At 41.0% G+C, this 23,659-nt stretch overlaps 1 protein-coding gene across 1 annotated transcript; it reads left to right on the forward strand.

The window, feature by feature from the left end:
- Nucleotides 1-3,885: 3,885 nt before the first annotated feature.
- lrrtm4l2 (leucine rich repeat transmembrane neuronal 4 like 2) lies at nt 3,886-8,007 on the forward strand. The gene is made up of 2 exons (XM_079687373.1): nt 3,886-4,246; nt 4,661-8,007. Exons 1-2 carry the CDS (start codon nt 4,243-4,245, stop codon nt 6,277-6,279), a joined length of 1,623 nt encoding a protein of 540 aa, XP_079543499.1. The 5' UTR covers nt 3,886-4,242; the 3' UTR covers nt 6,280-8,007.
- The last annotated feature ends 15,652 nt before the right edge of the window (nt 8,008-23,659 follow it).

Genomic DNA, 23,659 nt, shown 5'->3' on the forward strand with positions numbered 1-23,659 from the left:
TTGTGTTTTGTGGCCCCGCTGACTCCTTGATGATCAACTGTCATCTTTTGTAATGTTCCCACAGGCGTCATCAAGTAAAATTCCACTCAAGAGAACAGCATGCCGCTTTCTTCTCATGAAAAACATGGAATCCCCAGCCGTAAACGGGAAAGGTATGGTGCCACCTTATGCACTCACCTCGCTTTGCAAATAACTCCGCAACCAAATTGCTTCCTATGAAACTTTAATGACTGCCTGTGACTGACTGAGCCCTGAATAATAGAGCAAGGGAAGGACCTGCTTTTTTGCAGCATAATGACTCTCACTGAAACAAGAGTGAAGAAATGTATAAATAGTAAACTAATTATAACAAAGAAAGACTTAAAACCATGTGGAAGCCGGTTTATTAACCATGACCCTGACTCCTAAATGTGTAATTTACCTTAATTACCCACAAATAATACGTACAAAGTGTCCAAGCAGCAGGTAAATATTTCGGAGACAGAGGGTTGGTCCCAAAACATCTGGCACTTAATCCCCTGCTGCTTCGAAGAGTTGAATGAGGGAGGGTAAAAAAAGAAAAATACTGCATACACTGGTTATTTGAAATACCAAGGGCTGCATACTGACTTTGCTCTGGGATCCTAGTGTCTGTATGAAGCCATTTCTTTATCATTCACTGATGATGTCTCTATGTGTGGTTTTTATCCACGTAAAAGTTCTCCCTCTGCGTCAGAATACCTCAAGTGCAGGAGGAATGTTTTTAAGTTTTCTCAAGATAGAAAAATAAAAGTTGTTCAGACGACTTGGATACATATTCGGTTTCATTGCATGCATGTGTGAAGAGCATCCCCTCTCTTAAGACAAACTCACATTGAAGTAAACCTGATCAGGTATCAGGTTAAACAGAGGTCAAGCCAAGTTAAACATGTCCTAGACCAAGCTCAAGACAGGTTAAAACACAGTTTAAACACAGGTAAACCAATTTGAACACAGGTGAACCAATTTGAACACAGGTGAACCAAGTTGAACACACGTTAAATCTGGCACAGGTTAACACAGCTATACAAAACCAGGTTAAACCTAGCACATGTAAAACAAAGGTAAACCAAGTAAAACACAGGTTTAATCTAGCAAAGGTTCAACACAGTATCAAAGATAAACCAGGTTAAACAGATAAAAGTAGGTTAAAGCAGGTTGAACTTTTCGAATAGCGCTCTCATGAATAAGGAAATACCTTTCTGCGAAGAAGCCTGTGAGGATCAGCTGGTGATGCATTATAGAGATGATGATAATGGGCTTCTGCATTTAATTCCTACGTCAAGCAGCCACTTGATAGTTCCCTCCAAATGAACGCTCTCCTGCATGCATCACAAATGTAAAGGTTGTTTTTTGCAGTTCAGTTGTACATTTCCTCATTCATAATTCATCGCAAAGAGATTTATTTATCAAAAAGTGTTCCCAGTTGTGCCTATAATGGCTCTTCTCTAAAACTGAAAACGTTTTATTTTATTTAAATTGTTTTAACTTAATTTTACTTTAACGGATATCTCAATGTTTCCTTTTCCCTAAAAGTTTTGTTAATAAAAGCCTCCTTTCTCTGCCATCAACCTGTTTTTTTAACGCACCTTTTTATTTTTCATGTTACATTTTCAAGTGTCAAAAACAACTTATCTGCCTTTGTGGTGTTTATATATAGAGGGTGGTGACAGTACAGAAATTAAATAATAAAACATACTGTAACATAATGACACATAGAGACCCGTTTTTGTTTAAACAGGAAATGAGGAAATGTAAATCGGTCCTGTCCATCAAGGGGAGACGTCTCTCTACAGACAGCAGCTCACACAACAGCACAGTCACAACATACAATGACGGACAACTGTACACACTCCATTAAGCACAGCCTTTTTTTAAGGTGACAATGGCTGCAGAGATCCGGGTTGTTTCTCCAAAGTGAGCCCTGATACACTTTTCACAGTTTACAGAGTACTTAAGTGCATGTTTAATCACTGCAGGGCATGTATTGAGTCACACACACAGCGGTTAAAACAAGTTTACACACGTATGATGCTTCAAAGTATCACATGCTCAGCACTTCCACTTGTATTTGCTCAACACAAAATAGTCAGCTGCTTTTTAAAGTGATTATTCTTCATTCACGAAGGAATTTGTGAAATATTTGTATTTGTACGGTTATTCAAATCTGTAATAAGTCTTAAAGATCGCCAATCAAGATCACTAAAGTGCATTCCTTCCAAAAAATCTACTATAGAGTACAGCATTGTTTTTAATCATGTATTCATCCTTACTAAATAACTCCACCAGAATTGTTATGTCTGTTGCTTGTTGACAAAATGCTGGACAGAATACTCCGACTATGTTTGTCTTTTATGTTCAAATAAAATGTTAATGAAGCACCTGAGTTTGAGAGACAGAGATTTCTGTGTTTGCACGAGCGGCGGGGGATCTTCTGACAATCACATCATATCTGTCTTGAAGTGGTTTTCCAAACACTCAAAGGAACGCTATGCTCCTTGTCTGATGGAAACACAAATACCTATCAGAACATTTGTCTAATACCAGAAAATGTCATGCAAATGGCTTTTCCCAGTGTTTTTCAGCCTCACTCTGCGGCTTGATTGTCACTGTGCAGAACATTTCCCTGCTCTTCAGGTGCACATTTCTTGAATGACATATGATGCGAAAGTGTGCCCTTTGAAGAGATGATTTTGTTTGAAATTCATTTGAAAATGGTGTTACTAGGAGTTCGAGAGGTATTATCTTCACACAGAATAGATAATGCTCGCACATCTTACTGTGGACCCCTGCTGTGGAGTTCATGGAGCTGATTTCATGAATACATTTATTCTCAACACAATTCACAGGCATTAGAGACAATTCAGTTTGAGTAGGAATATTACCACACTCCATGACAAACATCGATATGAGTTCATTAGCTTGTTTCTTATAACCCCAAGTCATGTGTGTGTGCTTATTGCTCTCTCTCTCTCTCTCTCTCTCTCTCTCTCTCTCTCTTTGCTGTATGTATTTGTAAATTACATTCAGCAGCTCTTGAAACAGGACACTTCTGTCTGTGTGCACAAGGGGCTGCTGTTACCACACATTACAACTCAGACTCAAAGTCTCAAGAATGTTGTTTCCACACTGTTGTGTCCAAAGCCATGAGTTTCTGTGCAAATCAGCAATAGAAAAGTGTGAACAATGAGTAGGAAAATTACCACAGAAGTACAAGTGTCCCCCACTCTCCTCCTACTCAAATCCTGTTTTTCTTTTCCTTTCTGTTGACTGAACATTTTCATAAGCGATTTCCCTGTTGCCACCTCTTCAGCAGCATCCCTACACACCAGGAGGTGTTAACTGTTTATCTACACACTCTCTCTGCTGCCTGAGAGTGTGTGGTCGGATGCTGTGTGTCAACATCACACCTAATTCCTCACATAATTATGATTTTAACAAGCAGCTGATGGGGACCCCAAATCCTCATTACTCAGCTTCCTGTTATTTCCTGTGATTCTTTTTTAATGAGTGCTAATGAATGAATGGTTGATTTTGATCAAGGAAATATTATTTCATCATCATGAACAAACCACATTTTATCTTTTTAAATGTATGTCAGAAGTAAAAGATCCCCCATTGAGCAAGGTAAATATATTTTAACCTGTTTTACAGTATTCGTATTTTGTGAATATTTATTTAAATAAAATATACACAATTCATGAAAAAAAATTACAACAACTAATTTAGGTATAAAATAAATACTAGCTGAACATGCCTGGTTGGTATACTGTATGTTTATGATAGGCTTATGTGTGCTTACGGACGCCTACGCATCGGAGTAGTGGAGAAACAGACAGAAGGAGAGGGAGAGAGCGAGGGGGGAGAGTGAGGGAGAGAGAGGGAGAGAGAGGGAGAGAGAGAGACGGAGAGAGACTGCATGAATTGAGGTTTAGTTGGCGCTCAAATGGGATATTGCGCACACAGCAGGCTGAACTATAGCGAGTGGCGACTCCAACTCCGACCCGAGTGAGGGCGTCTTGTTTCCGCGCCTCAGACACACATTAGGGGGTTTACACCGCTGCGGAAAAACTTGCATATATTTGATGTTCTCCTCTAATTTGTAGACATAAGTGATGCTCGGTATGTGGATCGACTCTGAGGCTGCGTGAAAGGCGGTTTTCTCATGTGAGAGCAGTTTAATGTGCTCTTTATTTCAGAGGATTACTCCTTTCCCCCCTAACGATGGGTAAGTCTTTTTTCACATTTACTGACACAGTTTCCCTCTTTTGAGGCTGCATGTAGCCAAAACGACAGCTATGATCAATTATACTTGCACATTTTAACAGTTCCTAAACTGTATTTCTGACATTTAAAGAGTAAAGAGGAGTCCTACTGTTTAATAGAAAGAAATGTACATTGAAATTCAATTTCCCCTGCAATTGGTTTTCTGTATTTTCACATTTCCTCACCTTTGCTAACATCTGCCTCTTATTAATTCTTCATGAAGCAGGTCTGGTGTCTCAGACATCAGACCTCAAGCTGCTTCTCCCTGATTTCCTCTTTAAAGAATATATTTATCATATTTTCGTATGTAAAAGTCTTTAAACGTATTTTTTTAAACACCCCGTTGATTGCTTGGGCCCCATTCTACCCCCAACAGGTTCTGTGATGTTGGACTGGAGGTTATCGTGGCTTCTTCTGCAGGCAGCTGTTTTGCTGCTGCTCAGCAAGGGGGAGAGGATGTGCCCTGCGAGTTGTCGCTGCGAAGGGAAGATGGTTTATTGCGAGTCTGGCATCTTTCAAGGCATCCCAGAAAACATCACCACGGGATGCCAGGGTCTGTCTCTGCGCTATAACAGCCTGTTGGTTCTGTTGCCGTACCAGTTCGCTCACCTCAATCAGCTTATCTGGCTTTATTTGGACCACAACTCCATCAAAGATATAGACGCTTTAACATTTCATGGTGTGCGCAGGCTCAAAGAACTCATCCTCAGCTCCAACAAGATAAGTGATCTTCACAATAACACATTCAGCGCTATACCAAACCTTCGAAACCTGGACCTATCCTACAATCAGCTGCAGTCTCTGCAGCAAGGACATTTTAATGGTCTGCGAAAGCTACAACATCTCCACCTTCGATCTAATGGCCTGAAACAGATCGTCACTCGTACGTTTATGGAGTGCCGCAGCCTGGAGTTTTTGGACTTGGGTTACAATCGCTTGCGGAGCCTCATCCGCACAACCTTTTTAGGGCTGTTTAAGTTGAAGGAACTTCATTTAGAGCACAATCAATTTTCCAGGATTAATTTCTTCATTTTCCCACGTCTAACTAACCTCCAGGCCCTTTATTTGCAATGGAACCGCATACGATCCATCAATCAAGGTGTGCCTTGGACCTGGCACAAACTACAGAAATTGGACCTGTCGGGGAATGAAATCCAAATGTTGGATCCGGCGGTTTTCCAGTGTATGCCAAACTTACAAATACTCAATCTTGAATCGAACAAGCTCAGCAGCGTGCCTGTACAAGCCGTGGCAGCGTGGACCTCACTAACAACCGTCAGCCTGGCAGGTAACGCCTGGGACTGCAGCCCGAGCATCTGCCCTCTCATGGGGTGGCTCATGAACATCAGAGAGGCCAAGGACATCAGTATGATATGCAGCAGTCCCAAATCTGTGCAGGGTGAGAGAGTTGTGGATGTGGTGAAGAATCACTCAACGTGTGTGGACATTTCACATGTTTTCTCAACCACCGCTCTAATCCTTCTGACCTCCTACCAAGTTGTGAACATCACAAATCCTCCCTCTCCCTCTGGTGTTACAGATTATGGTACAGAGTCAAATGTACAGAGGTTATCCCCTTCATCTGTTCTACCTACTGAGACTGACTGGAAGACAACAGAGTCCACAAACGTGAGCTCCACATCACCCTTCTCCCCTGAAACCCCTACGTCGTTTATCCCAGAGCTTCACTTTGAACATATGGCTTTCCATAAAATCATTGCAGGCAGCGTAGCGCTGTTCCTGTCAGTGGCATTGATCCTTCTGGTTATTTATGTGTCGTGGAGGCGCTACCCCAACACCATGAGGCAGCTGCAGCAGCACTCAGTCAACCATAAGCGCAGAAAAAAGGCCCATAAGCAGGAACTGGACCTTAACTCTCAATTGCAAGAGTACTATCTGAGCTACCATTCAAACTCAGAGACAATGGACTCTCTGGTGAATGAGTCAAGGCCGTGCACGTGCACCATTTCAGGATCCATCGAATGTGAGGTCTGAGCTGCCAAGTCCACCTTACGAGACTCAAAGTGCAATTGCCGAGCAGAGGGGAAAATGCTTTTTCCACTAGATTAAGTGCTTTCATCTCTAATTTGAGATGATAGATTCTGCAGCACTGAAGGAAATACTTGGGGGCATAGTACAATATAATTATGTGCACATAAGAAGAAGACTGGAACAGAGGGATATATTTGTAGCTAATTATCAGTCTGACTGACACCAGAGCAGTGGTGGGGTCAGCCAGGTTAGCTGCCTACCATCCAAACTCAATGACTGGACCTGTGCTTCAGTAGAAGGCAAACCTGTAGAAAGACTGACCTTATTCCATGTCAAACTTTATTGCAATTGGAAGATACCAACCAACAAAGCCACTTTTTACTTGCTAGTTTTGTTTTTTTATCATGTAGCTTGTAAAGCATAGGAAGTGTATCTTTGAGTCAAAGTGTGAGTGTGTTGTCGGGATGATAGTCTTCTGGTTTACTAACTTGGTTGGTACAGTGTTGCACCTTATTCTCACATGATGCTATTCTCCAGCTAAACTGCTGTACATTTGGCATACTAGTGCAGCAACTAAAAGCAGGAATACCCCAAGAAGTGGAGGATATCTCGTCCAGAGATATTTTTGCATGAATTAATTCTCCCCACCTGAGTTCCTCTTTTCTCTTATTTAATGATCATTTGTAATCGAGGACAAAGTTGTGTTTTGGTCATTGTGGTGATTGAACGCCAAACAAACTAACTATATTCAAGTCTAATCTCAGGACTGTTGTTTTCAAAGCTGTAAAAATGTGTCGGGTCCAATGAAGGCCTTGGTTTGTCAAAGATAACTATGTTGATTTTCATAAGTACTTTTTTATGGATTATTCCTTCCATTATGATCATGCATTGTTTGTGTAAAACATAACAGTATGGGTAATTGGCGTTCTCTGTGATAATGACTGTAATTAAAAGAAAGAAATTGACAATTGATGGAGGAAATGATGGGTTGTGAGAATATCGACAACTGGAGGTAAAAATATCCCTTCTCTGCATGCATTGTGCTTTTGATGTCATACAATTCATTGGATGTGCAGCTGCATGCAAGAGGAGCTGACATATTTTCCATTACGTATCTTACTTTCTGGCTGTCGTCTCTTCTGTCCTCTCCTGGCTCGACAGTATTGACAGTAGTATTGATTTTATCTGGATTACACACCTCAATCATAGGGAAGCCTATGTCATTATTTGGGACATAAATGCAGTAAAAAAAACGTTGTTTAATACTCTCACCTTTCTGGTAAATCGGTTTGATTTTAGTGCAAGTGGTGCCTTAAACGGTGATGCCATTCTTTGTAGAGGAGACAAAAAGATGTGAGTGTCCGTGGAACCAAAAAACGATTAGGAATCACTCTTTTATAAAACATGTATTCTCAGTCAGTTCTGAAATACTGCTCTTGGGTTGTGAAAGGATTGGGAGAATAGAGGCTGACTGCCGAGGGACAGTGGGTGTTACGGGTCAAGGCAGTGCTGCTATTACAGAGATATCAACCCCTTTGGTCTATCTTTTTCTTGTCCCCTCTTTCCTTCTCCCCTTGCTCGTACATTTTTTTTCACCATCTTGCTCACTGTGAGCCGAGGAGCGTAAATTAACCTGCACCCGGGGGACATATGTGCATGTGTTAAAGCAGGAAGGCAGGATTAAGCAGTGCTGGCGTGAGCGTGTTTAAGCAATAAAAAACGTGTTTTATTTTCCTGTGTGAGAAAATCAAAAAACAATAATCTACCAACAGTCATTCCCTCACATCTGTCGGTTGTTATCTCAGACATGTTGTGAAGTAAATACATTTGATTCCTCCTCCGAGTGATCAACCATTAGCATGTTTACACATCTGTGCGGATTATGTTGAAAGTTAGACTGGTCAAAGGTTCTCCAGATAAGGATTTATGATCTCCTATCATTCACTTTCCAAACATGACTCAGGCTTTTCTCCCTTCCAGGCAGGCATGGAGGCACGCTGCCAACATAATTTATATCCATATATTTAGTTTCCAACACATGCATATATGATGAATTTCCTCTGAGGGCCAATGGGAAAATATGCCAGGGCATTCAAAAAAAGTAATACGAACAGAACAAATGATTTGTTGATATCATTTTGGCAGATATTGTAATTAGTGTTTGACTTGTCATATAGTGACTGATGAAAACCAATTCCCTGTGTTTTGAAAATATTTTGGTGTTGTGTGTCTGTGAAAAGATTGCTGATTAGAGAGCTGTGGTCGGCATCTTGCAGATCATTACTGGGGGGTATTTGTTCGGATGAAGAATTGTGGGAGTGCACAGTATTGACGTAGTAGCAGAATGCAAGAATAGGATTAGACTCCATTGACAACATCTTTAAAAAAAACAGCCTATAGGCTCCAAGATATGAAAAATGTGCTTTTGAGTTAATCGAGGTATACTCTACCACAAGGTACTCTCCAGCTGATAACGAGGCCAAAAACAGAATCAAAGAAATCTTGCCTGGAAACATCCAGAAATATGATGTTTTCTCTGCACTTCCTATAAACACTCTCTGTGGGGGGGGGGGGGGGCAACTTGTTAAGCCCCTCGATGGCAGGCATGTAATTCAGATGTACTTCTCATACTGGGCATCTTTTAGGCAACATGTGTTCAACATTCTGTACATCTTTGCCAATGGTAATGCTGGGGAAAAAAAAAAAAAAGCAGCAGAGATAGAATTTTATCGTCAAAATAGGCATACCCCAAAAACATGTTTTTATTTTTAACTGATGACCTGATTTCCATTTTTGAGGTGAGTAATTATACGTAATAGTTGAACATTTTGGTAAATAGACTTATTTTCTTTTTTGCTGAGTGCTGGATGAGAAGATCATCATTACTCTCGTCCAGTCCAGTAAATATATCACTAAAGTCAGCAACTAGTTAGCTAATCTTAGCATGAAGAGATGAAACAGCTATCCTGGCTGCAAAACAAATCAAAACTGAATCTGCTTATTTTAAATCTGCCTTGTATAAATATGTACAAAATCCAAATCATAAATAAGGTGAAGGTACAATTTTAATGATGGCTCATATACTGGAATATTTTGTAGCCAAGATCCATAACTTCCTCAATTATCTGCTGGTTGCCTGGGAACGTCAATGTTCCTGCAAACCTAGTCTTTATGGTGATTTATTATGCACACTTAGTAGATTGATTGATTAGTAGTAGTACAAACATTTTTCCTTTTGTTTTATAAACAGCACCATTTGATATATATATATAAGTAAGAGATAATAGGCAGCCAGACGGTCATTAATGAAAAAACAACACCCAACAAGGTGATCATGGAACCCGACATGCATCGATGACCGCCTCGTTGCACATTATCCCACATGGTGGTGACTAGCATCTGGAGCTGCAACAACAACTGTTGATCAAGGTTTACTGTAACTGAGTAAGTCTGTTTGAAGTTTATTTCCCACTTACAAGTCCTTAAGCAATGCTAGAACCCATACTGTGTTTACTTCCTGTCTGCCTTCTGTAGATTTCTCTGACATCCAGTGCTGTCTTTTAACCTCTTTCCTTTTCTCCCTTGATCGTCCTTAGCAACAGTCGTTATTTTGCTAAGCAGCGTTGTTATCGAGTATTAACCTGTTAAGCACTGAGCCTGTTTTTCAGGTCTCAGGCTCGAAAATGACATCCCCAGAACAAATGATTATATCTTCCCTTCTAAAAGGGTTAAATTATTTTAAATAAATAAATATTTTTTCTCAAAGTAATGATAAACCTGTGAGTTGGATGTAGAAAAGTCCGAATCAATATAGATGTTTTTTATTTTGAAGAACATTCAGATTGAACATAGTAAAAAAGTGTAAATTATAGTGTCCGTCCAAAAAATCTTTTTTACTTATAGTGAAAAAAACGAACCTTGGATGATGACAAGGTAGACTAAAAGCTTAAGGAATCCAAAGTACAACATATAATAAGTACCCTGTATCAAGATTGATGCAAAACAATTGATATTTGACCTTTTTAGAGAGATTTAGCACCAAAAAAACACTTCTGGGGTCATTTGGGTGGATTTTCCATATCTCTGGCCCCCCTTGGTCGATTTTGCTGATTGACATCTCTTTCTAACCGTCAGAGCCAATGGAATCGAGGGAAATTCCCCCATACACACACAGCTTACCAAATAAAGAGTGAGAGAGACGCGTAGAAAAACCGGAAGCTGCGCTGACCTCTGGTGGCTACCATAAGCAGCTAATTCTTCTTCTCCGATCTTTGCATAAAAATGGAATTATGAATTATTTAAAAAAAATCAAAGTGACAAACACATTGCTACAACCTATGGATTAACCTTCAGCCGCGTTTTTTCTCGTTTTAATGCCATTGAACACGACTTTTGATCAGAATAACAGCTAAAGTGAGCATATCTCCTTGTTTTGTTATACCTAAAGCTACTCGTGTGTTGTCTGTATTTGCTTCCCCTGTCACGAGTTTAGATCGCTCAGTGATGATCCTTATATTTCTATAATCTGTGGACCCCCCCGATGTTATCTAAGCTTGTTTGTGCAGATCCAATAAGTATATTGATCAGTGTAGCTAAAGTTCTGTGCTAACGGCCTTAAGATTGTTTCGCTTGTAGCTAATTCAGAGGCTAGGCTCTAGCTTTGTGCGTTTAAAAAAAAACGGGAAAAAAACACAAGCAGTTAGCTGAGTTTCTTCCCGTTACATGGATATAAAACATTCATAGTTTATTGAATATTAAGATGCCCTCAGTCCTGCAAATGACGCGTTTTTCCCCCGTATCGGGGGTGCTGTGTAGAAGAGGTTGGAAATGTCCAAATTGACCAATCACAATCCAGCATTCAACTAAGCCCAGTAATAATTTGCTATGGCATCAACTATTTAAGAAACCAAGTCAAATCTGACAATTTTCCCGTCAATACAAAGTTCGATTACCAGTCCGATCAGGCTCAAAAGATCAAATAGGGGAGAAGACTTTTTGGATCATTGCCTTTAATTACTTTTTTAATGTGGGTTTATAGATTCAAGTGTTGCCTTTGTTCAAAGTTAGCTGTTTCCTGTGTTTTCAAAATGAATGATGAGCTAACAGCTAAGGCTTTAGCTTCCATATGTGTTCATTAAAGATATCAACCATCTTAGGCTCTGCTAGAAAGGTAATAAGCATACTTCAAAAAGTGTTGAACAATTCCTCCAAGCAAAGGTTTTTTGGAAACTACTAGCAAATCAATTGTGCTAATGTGCTGATAAGTTCAATAAATGCTTGTAGCTCCTTTCAATTAGCATATTTCATCATTGCACTCCCTATTGTATTTGCAAATACCAGCCTGGCATCCACTCGAAGGGATTTCTTCAAGGATGATCGAGCCAGAGGGTTGGTGCTCAGCAGACAGAAACATCTTTCTTTCTTTCTTTCTTTCTTTCCTTCTTTCTTTCTTTCTTTCTTTCTTTTTTTTCTCACCTTCTTTATTTTGTAACAACTAGTAGCAACGACGATCGTTATATACATTTAAATATCCAACCTGTAGCACCTTTAAGCTTGCCATAGTCATAATAATGAGTTCCGGGCTGTCAATTTCAAATGATTAACGTCGGCTGAAATGAGAGTCAGTGATGTATGAAACTATTCAAAGACAGTTGGCACAGTTTGGGAGAAAAGTTGTCCCGTCTCCTTTGCTCCAAAACAGGATTTCTTTGTCACTCCACCTTTTGTGCATGGCATGTCACCTGTAAAATTCATTTGAATGCTAATGCTTTTGTTACAAGTCCCAGCAGACCTTCAGAGGAGAAAAAAAAAGTCTCCTTGCTGCCTTTTCTGTCAGTCTGAAAGTGTTAGTGGTGAGAAAGCGGAAAGACTTTTAAGTGTGCTGTAAAAAGCAAAACACTCCCAGGAAAATAATTTTGCTTTCTCACTTTCCAGTTCATTACTCACTTGAAACGTAAACACAACGGGATGCTTAATGAGGAATTGCCCTGCATTTTGTAAAGAAATAGACCATCAGCAGTCGACAAATATATTCCTGTTCTGATGCTGAAATTCAAAGTTTAACACCAAATAATACATGTCTATATTATATCATCTTAGTACCATTATAAGAAGCAGAAGGAAAGGTTGTGGTATGAACAATATATAACATGTTACGAGTTACTTTCTCATCCATTTTAAATGATCCCATTGCAGCTTTGGTTTACTTAACATCAGGAGATAATTTGTAGCATAAAGCCAGTTAACAGCTTGACCTTTTACAGCTGCATTTATACTTCCCTTTGACAAAATGTCTCCCACATGCAGGGCATTAAATCATTGTTATATATCTTCAGGCCACATGTTCAGAACGTAGGTATCTTTTATCTAACACTTGCTGTACATGCACACTGTATGATGTAACAGCAATAGTGCTTTTTTTTAGAGATGTTTTCGTTGTTTCTTTGATTAATTTCCTCTGATTCTTCCTCAGCTCTGTTTCCCACACGGGGGAAATCAACCAAAAGCCAACAACAATTAAATGTATAAGATTTATAAGCAGCCCAGCTAGTCATACTGTGGTTTCCCTCGTAATAAAACACCACTATGGTTCCTATGATACAGAGAGTGAGGCAGTGCCCGCGGAGGATCCACTTTAAAAAGGAAAAGTCCTTCAGTTCTGTGAAAAAAGATTTCCCCTGCTTGATAGCCTCCCACACAAACACACACAAACACACACACATGCACGCATGCACACACACACACACACACACACACACACACACACACACACACACACACACACACACACACACACACACACACACCGGATTCAAACTCTCCTTTCAAAGACAGTCTAACAATTTGACAGCTGCCGAGTGACTGACAGGCAGCTGACTTGAGAAAACTGAAACCAAAAATAACAATAACACAAAAAATGTGAATCAGGTACACATCCTGTCCAGATTTTGAGTCTTTCCTTTATTGTCTAATATTGAAACACGAGAAAAAAGAATGAATTAACTTCTGAAAAAACTCATTCTCATAATGTTGTCATTTCACCATACAGGATGTAACAGCAGAACCGTAAACAGTGCCATTATAAACGGCTGTAATATATTGCTCTTATTAAGTTCTTTCTGCATAGAGACTCGTTTTGACAAAAGCCCATAAGGCTCAATGCTGTGGGCTTCTCTGCTACTGTACTGCATGAATGATCGCAGCATTAGAGCAGCCGAGGCATACAGTGCTCTGAAACACCCTAATAAAGATAAAAACGTACCAAACCCATCTTTATTACCGCAGAGACTCCACAGTGAATGCTGTTAAAGGGCAGGGGGAAAAAAAGTTACAAAGAAATGAATGAGCGGTGCATTTGCTGTTGGAAGTTTGACTGCCTTTAACAACTTCAACCTTATAGCCGCTGGGATTTTCCCAACAGGGCACTTTCTGGTTTGTGTGCAGCAGATTCTTATACAGTTGTTTGTAAAGTGGCATTGAGTCATCTGTAGCATTTAATCGACTTCTGGCAGCCAAAGCGCTGTGGTAACATCAGCATCAGCATGGCACAGCTGACGGTATTTCATAAATAATAAAGAGACATTTTTAGTGGGGCTTGTTTGCTAATTAGAGCAAAGATCCATCAGCAGAAGTGGACGTATATCACATCTGAAAGGAGTGTCACTACAACGCTGTTTGACATTTTTTGGCTTAAGGATTAGACATATTGGTCATAGCTCCATCCACAATGCATTGCTCATGTTAGCCGGGAGGACAGTGACACTCTCACTTGTTGACGAATCATTTCAGTTGACCAAAAGTGCCATTTTGAAGTCCTATACATTAACCCATTCAAATACTTCCAACCTACTATTGTTGTTAAAGACCTACCTGCTGATTTAAATAGCCACTTGCTGTTTTCAAGTTTTTTTTCTGTGAGAGCAAAACATGGTTTAAATATTGATCAGTTTAAGAGCTGCACATGAGACTACCTGCGAGGGTCTGATAACAGTGATCATCCTGCTTTTTGTTTCAGAACAACAAGCCCAAGTGGGAAAAGTTTCTCCTCTATAATACAATCACTTCTCCATCCAGTTCAATAGCGCACTAATCAGCTGAAGTAATGATTGCTCTGTAGCTCCCCGGACTAATCTATAACTCTTGACATTTATGAATTGGGGTTTGACTATAAAACACCTTCGGCATGGAGCATTTCAAACACAGAAGTTAGCTTCTGCAGATCACCATGAACTTAATGATTACTGCGGCTGGAATAGCGAACTCATTAATTAGCGGCTAGCTGATGAGAATTTCATTGTTGACTTTGGTGCCCCAATTGCTCTCAGAATAATAGCATTCATCACTGCTGGGTGTCTATTGAATTATTTTATTTTGATTAAATTAGAATGATTTTCATTTTTAGATTTGATGCAATAGTTTTTAACCAAAAAACATTGCTGCAATATTCATGCCCTCTGATATTAATGCAGTCATCATAACGTTAGGGTAACTTGTGTTGTCATGTGCAATGAGTGTTGTCATAGCAAATTCCCTTGCTTGGTTAAACAACATGTTAAACATTTTAAACAGATTTTAGTAATTTATCTTATTTATTCTAAAAAGCACACCAGAGGAGCAGAAAGGCCTTAACTACTAACTGACAATGTTTTTATTTGATGTGGGCGTTGTAAATGGTTGTATTTGACATTTCCGTGCCAATGACCCCTAAAGGAAAATTATGTCTAGAAGTTGTAGAAATGATATCAGTATTTTCTTTTGACATCTAGAATGAAGCATTTGAATTTCAAAACCAGCACCAAAATGAATAAAACATGTTCATACAACACATTCATACATTAGCTGCTCTAATCTGCATATTTACAGCAGTATAAAGACTTATTTTTCAGAAAGATGAATAAATAATGTTATTGTCAACAATATCTCAATACTTTCTGACCTCTGGAGCATGTCTGCGGTTCTCAGCCCCAAGCATATTGTTTTATACTAAACACGTTAACCTTCAAAAACAGTCTTGAATGTATACTTTATTTTTTTAAAGGGCTTTATGATCAAAGATAACTTGAACCAGAATAAATAGCACATTTGTGAGGTCACGTCTCAGTGCTCCAGTGAGTGTTTCCGACAGCATGACTCTGTATGTGAGATCCACTCAAAACAATCTATAGGGCCCATGTTTATTATGATAAATTATAACTTAAAAGATACGACTCTTCCTTTAAACCTTGCATTAAGTTGGAAGTGCCGCAAGTAATAAAGCACGCTTGAAAAATCCTAATCTTGATTAAAAAACATGTCTCTCCACAATGTATTTATGCAATCTAATTTCCAAGTCAAAATCATTTAAATACTGCAAGTGGCACATTAATGAGCAAATCGGGAAATTGTGCATGATAGCCACCATCGCTGCAGTCAATGCACACTACAAGCCAGGATAAACGTTCATGCATCCTAACAATGCATCACATCTATTTTAATTTACGAAGCAAAGATGTATCATAAGATGTAAGATGTGTACCACGATGCAGATCTAAAGAACTGGTCAACTCCAGTCTATAACCTTATCCTCTCAGCTCATTTGCGCATTGAGTCATTAAAGCACTCATTAAACATCTTGATGAGGATTGACCCATGCAACTGATGGAGCATACAGCACCTTATCACACTCACACACACACTCAGGATATTGAACTTTGCTGCAGAAACAGTGTTTCAACCGCAACATAACAAATGAAACAACATTTTCAACTCAAAGCCTATTTATTTTTCTCATAACCAAATCCAGGACATGCAAAGCTTCTTTTTTTTTATCCATCCAATGTGTCTGGCTACCATGGAACATATGAGCTGTAATGTGGATGAGAATATATTGCCTGATGTAAATGAGAATAAATATATGGAGCAGTTAAAATGTATCAGTAGACAGCATAAAATATGTCGATTGCTAACTCCTCTTTGTAAATTCACACACTGTTATGAATAAGACATGATTAATAATTTAGTTTAAGGGTATGAAGACTTAACAGCTATGCACTAAAGCACTGTTATGGTCCTGGCAGCGTTTAAACTCAAAATCGGCACCATTGTTTTTAACAGTCCGTCTGAACAATGGAGAAAAACTGCACAGATTGAACGGTCCTCCTGCCCATCTCTTTCTCACTGAGCTGTGTGATATTCAGCGTCTGTGTGTCTTAAGTGGAGCAAAGCGAGGGATTCACTGCAGGAAGTTCACAGTTCAGCAGAATCCCAAAATGAAAAGCAGCGGCTATTTCGGTTGGACTTCTTTCTCTTTATCACGTCAGACAAATCTTTTTTCCCTATCCAGTTCAAATGGGCAGCTCAATTCAGAGCCGGCAATCCACCCACACCATCCACCACCCATATATCTGAGTAGATGCTGTGTCTGAGTGTGTTTGTGTGGGAGAGGGGAGCGTTAGACCAGGGGTGTCGAAACTACGGCCCGGGGGCCAAATGCGGCCCGTGGTTCATTTTGAATTGGCCCTCAGCTAAGTCTAAAAGTATAATGGAATATGGCCCAACAATGAGACTTGAGCCTGTCTTATATTGTACTTCTTAGACATAAATGTAAACATATATTACACAGTAGTATTCATGTGTTAATAAGACCACTTTTCAAATAGATTCAGACAATTAAAGTTGGAAACCTTTTCCAACATATCTTAGTTGATAAGATAAAAGCCCAATGACTTATTTACAAGCTTGAAATACACCCTTCCTATTTCTCCATAATCAATCTGAGGCTTCTGTTTTAAGGGATGAGCTGCCAACACTCACAAGCATCATTTGATTAATTTTGCTAACTTATAACTGAACTTATGAGGCAATAAACCTCTAGTGAGTGGCCCAGCCCTTCGTATATTTTTCTGTATGTGGCCCTCATGGAAAAAGGTTTGGACACCCCTGCTTTAGACCTTCAGTGTATAGGTTGTAGTGAGGTCAATCCTTGATGTATTATGGCTCTTCCTTGTTTAGTTCATGTCTTGTAGTTTGATTCCAAAGTTAATTATAAGTTAAACCGGTTCTCTAAAAATATTTCTATAGAAAATTTTTAAATTACTTTCATTCATAATGATAAACCCTTTTATAATTATCACCTGACTCAGTGTTGTGACTCGACAGATATGTTAGGTTTAGTTATGTTTTTACTCTAGTTTTGTGTTTGGATCTTGTTACTTCCTGTTTTTATTTTTGAAAGTAATCTTTCCTCTTATTCCAGATCCCACATTTCCTGCCTTTGTGTGTTTCCCGCCCGTGAGATTGCTTGGCCCTGCCCTGATAGTTTTCACCTGTGCCCATCCCCCTCACCTATATATAGCCCTGGTGTTTCTTTGTTCCTTTGTCAGTTCGTTATGTTTCATGTCGTGAGAACCTGGGCCTTTTTTTACTCCTGATACCTACCTTGAGATGTAGACCTTTTGCCAAGTGAGTTTTTGTGTTGCTGTACAACTTAGCTTTGGCTATTAAACTGCTTTCTATTTTTTGAAAGTACGATTTAGTTTTTGTTATTAAAGAACATTCTATTTTTGGACAACTGTCTTCGAGTCCTGCTTTTGTGTCCTGCGTCCTGTGTCTCGGTTCATAACAGTACGAACTGACCATGTGCCACTCCATGCTCCACCGCCTCGTCTGGCATCTCCAGAGCGATTTTCCGGAGATTCCGGTGACTGTCGCCCTTTCATTGTTCATTGTGATCTCCATTATAAATATAACCCTGCTGCATTCCCCACTGATCACTCTAAAGTGGCCTTCATGGTGAGCCACTTAACGGGGAGAACAGCGGCCTGGGCTACGTCCGAATGGGCGAGAAATTCACCTGCCTGTAATTCTCTTGATGTATTTACAGACACTCTCCCCAAGGTGTTTAATCGCACGGCTCCTGGAAGAGAGGCAGCCAGAGCACTGATTCAGATTAAGAAGAGCCAGCGCAGAGTATCGGATTATGCCATTTAGTTCAGGACCCTTGCAGCAGATAGTGGCTGGAATTCTTCAGCACTGCTCGAAGCCTTTTTGTCTGGTCTTTCGGATTCCATTAAAGACCAGTCAATATCTTTGGACCTCCCAGAAGACTTGGATTCTGTCATTGCACTGGCTGTTCGAATAGACAATAGACTGGCCGAAAGACAAAAAGAAAGGTTCAAGAATGTGGCACGTCTGCCTCGACACCAAGGAGACACACGTCCCGCCTGGAGACCTCCTGCCGATACTCCTCCTGAGAGAAGAGTGCTCCCTAGTGTCTCAGAGGAGCCCATGCAGTTGGGTCGGGCAAAGTTGACTACGGAGGAACGTCTTCGGCGCATTCAGGAGGGCAGGTGTTTTTACTGTGGGGAGCAGGGGCACCTCCTGGCTTCTTGTACAGTAAAAGGTTGGGCTCATCAGGGACGAGGAGGACTCTGGTGAGCCGACTGTCATCTGGATTCCCTCCTCGTACATTGACAGAGGTACAAGTAAAAGTAGACAGACATGTTTTAATTCAGGGGGTGCTCATAGACTCTGGTGCAGATGAATGTTTAATGGGTTGGGGGTTGGCTAAGAAGTGGAACTGTGTGGTAATTCCTTTTGAAGCAACCGTTAAAGGCCTCTGCTCTGGATGGTCGGTTATTGTTTACCGTTACCCATTGTACTATGCCCATTGAAATAACCGTAAATGCAACACATACTGAACACATGACTTTCCATTTATTTGACTCTGCTCAGCATCCACTTATTCTTGGTTACCCATGGTTAGTCAAGCACAACCCACACATAGACTGGAGATCTCGGAGAGTTAAGGGATGGGGAGAGGACTGCAAACATTTCTGTTTGAGAGACAATAAGACTGGTGACAACACTACCCATGCTAGAAGGATTGAGACCCAAGATGTTGTTCAGATTGCATGTACAGAAATGACTGAGGCTATCCAAGTACAGGAGCAAGATTTCCCTGACAAGTCCAAGGTGCCCAGTTGCTATTGGGACCTGAAGGAAGTTTTTAGTAAAGCCCGAGCCACTGCCCTGCCACCACATAGGCCTAATGACTGTGCTATAAACTTGGTACCTGGCTCCCCCATACCCAAGGGTCGCCTCTACTCTCTTTCCGGACCTGAAAGGGAGGCCATGAACAATTATATTGAGACCTCCTTGCAGACCGGACTCATTCGCCCTTCCTCGTCACCGGCGGGAGCGGGCTTCTTTTTCGTCGACAAAAAGGATGGATCACTCCGGCCCTGTATAGACTACAGCCCTCTGAACGCAATCACCATCAAAAACAGGTACCCTCTCCCACTCATCTCCTCCGCCTTTGAACTTTTGCAAGACGCCAACATTTTCACCAAACTGGATTTAAGGAATGCTTATCATTTGGTGAGAATCAGGGAGGGGGACGAATGGAAGACTGGATTTAACACACCTAGTGGACACTATGAGTACCTAGTGATGCCTTTTGGCTTGACCAACGCACCGGCAGTGTTTCAGGCCCTCATAAATGAGGTGTTGGGGGACTTCCTGAATAAGTTTGTGTTTGTATATCTTGATGAAATTTTGATTTTTTTTCTCCTGACAACATAACCCACCAGCAGCATGTCCGTCAAGTCCTCGACCGCCTGCTACAGAACCAACTTTATGTCAAAGCAGAGAAGTGCGAGTTCCATGTCCAAACCACATCGTTCCTGGGTTTCATCATTGCCCCAGGTCAAATAAAGATGCACCCTACCAATGTCAGTGCCTTGGCCGAGTGGCCAGTTCCTGTTAACAGGAAAAAACTGAAGCAGTTCCTGGGGTTTGCACATTTTTATAGACATTTCATCAGGAATTTCAGTTCTATTGCTTCCCCGCTACATGTACTTACCTCTCCTCATGTCCCTTTTGAATGAAACTCCAAAGCTGCTAACGCTTTTCAAGGCCTAAAGGAGATGTTCACCTCTGCTCCCATCCTCACCATCCGAGATCCACTTCGACAGTTCGTGGTAGAGGTGGATGCGTTTAACCTCGGTGTGGGGGCAGTTCTCTCTCAGCGGGCTGCAAAGGATAATAAGCTCCATCCCCGCGCTTATCTCTCCCGTGAGTTGTCCCCAGCGGAAAGGAACTACGACATGGGAAATCATGAACTACTGGCAGTGAAACAAGCCTTGGAGGAGTGGAGACATTGGCTAGAGGGGGCCGCTCAGCCGTTCCTGGTATGGAAAGACCACAAAAACCTCGAATACATAAAAAAGGCTAAGAGACTGAATTCACGTCAGGTTAGATGGACGCTTTTTTCAGTCGTTTTGATTTTACCTTGTCATTTGGACCTGGCTCCCCGAACACCAAGCCAGATGCCTTATCCCGTCTGTTTGACCCTGAGCCTGCTGCCAAGAAACCAGAACCCATCCTACCACTGAACCGTGTGGTAGGAGCGGTAACTTGGCAGATAGAGAAAGAGGTGCAGCAAGCAAATGTTGAGAGCTCAGCACCTAGTGAGTGTCCGCCTAATAGGCTGTTTGTTACAGTGCCCTTGCGCTCCAAGATCATTCACTGGGCTCACATGCTGCAGCCGTTGCCCATTCCTCAACGGCCCTGTTCTGACATATCCATGGACTTTGTTACTGGACTCCCTGAACTAAGGAGTTCTTCGTCAATGAAAAGGGTGGCTGACCGACACCGCCGGCCAGCTCCAGTGTACCAGCCTGGGCGGAAGGTTTGGTTGTCCACGAAAGAGCTACAATGTCCATGTCAATGTCCATGTCGCTTCAAGAAAAAATTAGCCCCCAGGTTTGTTGGTCCCTCTCCAATAACGAAGATTGTGAACCCTGTGTCTGTGCGCCTGCGACTCCCCAGGTCCCTGCGGGTCCACCCTACATTCCACGTTGTGAAGATCAAGCTTGTCAAGGAAAGCAGTTTGGTGCCCGCAACTAAATCTCCGCCACCCCCCAGAGTTGTTGATGGTGGCCTTGTTTATACGGTCAAGAAACTGCTGGCAATCCGGAGAAGGGGACGTGGCAGGCAGTTCCTTGTTGACTGGAAAAGCTATGGAGCAGAGGATAGGATGTGGATCCCTTCTCGCCACGTTGTGGATCAGGAGTTGATCAGGGATTTCTACGGGCAACATCCTAATCTGCCTGGGCCGTCAGGAGACGTCCCTAGAGTGGGGGGTAATGTTGTGACTCAACAGATATGTTAGGTTTAGTTATGTTTAACTCTAGTTTTGTGTTTGGAGCTTGTCACTTCCTGTTTTATTTTGAAAGTAATCTTTCCTCTCATTCCAGATCCCACATTTCCTGCCTTTGTGTGTTTTCCGCCAGTGAAATTTCTTTTGCCCTGCCATGATAGTTTTCACCTTACTTGCGAATAAATCTTATTAAATATCTCGGTAGTTTCATCATGTAACAGAAGTAGTAGCCAAGTGGGCATTCAAAGAAAAGTGTATCCAAAACAACTTCTCATTGTGGGGATTTATCTAATTATGTATTATGTTACATTGGTTGCTTGTTATCACCTTGAGGCTATATTTTATTAAATATCTGACTAGTTTTATAATGTAATTTAAATCATAGAGGACTGACTGAAAAATAAGACCTTCTTCTAAAGCAGCTTGGGACACAACAACCACTATTCAAGCACAAATCAGTTCTCCCACACAGAAGCCACGTGAGCAGGTTAGTTGTTATATACTTTAAAAGAGAGAGTAGCTATATTCCCTAAAATTATGAATTATTTAAATTAGGTTGGGGTTACATCGAAGGTTAGAGCAAGGATTAGCAGCAGTTTGTAAACACAGTACATGGAGCGCCCTCCCAATTGGTGTAATAGCAGTCAGTGTGTTATTGCTAATTGTGAGTGTGTTTGACAGCGTGCCACAAATTCACTATACAACTGCCTGACTACAAAAAAACGCAAGTTCACTAATATGTAGCTGCAGCAAACAACACAGACTACCAGCATCAAACGAATGCAAATTGTTTTCCACTAACTATTGTTAGTGTTTTGATGATAACTGCAGCCATTCTATAAATTATGATGTTGCTTTCAAGCACGGCTGAGCATGCAAACCCATTTCATATGAGTTTCAATCCTGCGGAAATAATTTACTCAAAATAAATATGTTTTTTGTATTATTGACTGAGTGAGGATACAGACAATAAAGCAGAAGATTGAACCCATTTTCATCACCTCTCTTTTTCCACAACACAGTCTGTGAACAAGACTGTTTTTCCAATAATTTTTCTTTAATTAATTAACGTTTTTAATGGTGAAGTCAGCTTTAAATTACATCATTATATCATATTTCCCAAATGGGTAATATCCGCTATCGTGGAAGGAGAGCGGGGGAGAGGAGTGATCTGAAGTTATATTTCAGAGAATACAGTTTCTATCCCACTCCTGCAAGCGAGGCTTAGGGGACAGTAGTCTCCATGGACTCCCTCTGTGTGCCAAACTTCACTGGGTTTAGCACAAGAAGCACAACTTATTGGATTATGGGGTCCACCGTTTTTGCTCATGTTGCTGGAGGCTGTGTGTGTGTGTGTGTGTGTGTGTGTGTGTGTGTGTGTGTGTGTGTGTGTGTGTGTGTGTGTGTGTGTGTGTGTGTGTGTGTGTGTGTGTGTGTGTGTGTGTGTGTGTGTGTGTGTGTGTGTGTGTGTGTGTGTGTGTGTGTGTGTGTGTGTGTGTGTGTGTGTGTGTGTGCTGGGGTTTATGTGGGTGGGCGGCTTGTGAACCAAGGGAGGGATGGAGTAGTATACACACGATACATTTACTTCCATATTTCATAAACCGGATTTCTTATAGAGCGCTGCCTTTTCATGTTCAGATGTTGGAAGTTTAACCATGCCTGAGGACAGACCTGCAGAAAATGAAGCAGGACCATCAGGGCTTCTTCTGGTTTCATGAGGGTTTTCCTGCACCTGCCTAATTTCAGAGTTTTTTCTGTTTAGACAGGATAAGGTTTTGGCACACATTCCTTGTTTGGATGGACTCTCTGCGGATCATAATTGTCTATACACGGACAGAAATTCACAGTGGAAGTGATTCACTGGAACAAAAACACTCTCTATGTGTGTCCTTGGTGGCTATTGGATGTAGTAACCCCTCTCACCCTTGTCCGATTTCAGCCCAGGTAGTATGGGATGTTGTTTCCTCAGGCTGAAGTTAATCTTTCTTTCTCTGTTTCTCATTTGACCCTCATCTACATGTTCTTTTATATCCTCTTTGAGTGCTGTAGCTGTGAAAAAAAATCCCGATAATGGTGTCTCTAGCTGCAATAGTTTGAATGTAATTAATAGAGAATGGAAGCACACTGTAGCACAGGCAACCACTGTGGTGTTGTCCTGCTGTTTCCAGCATCATTCAAGCATGTTTTGATATTTACTGTGCCCTTTCCTTAGTGGGTTGCTGACTGAGATGAAGAATCACAGAA

Source organism: Notothenia rossii (genome assembly GCF_949606895.1).
Source record: "Notothenia rossii genome assembly, chromosome: 6".
Lineage (NCBI taxonomy): Eukaryota > Metazoa > Chordata > Actinopteri > Perciformes > Nototheniidae > Notothenia > Notothenia rossii.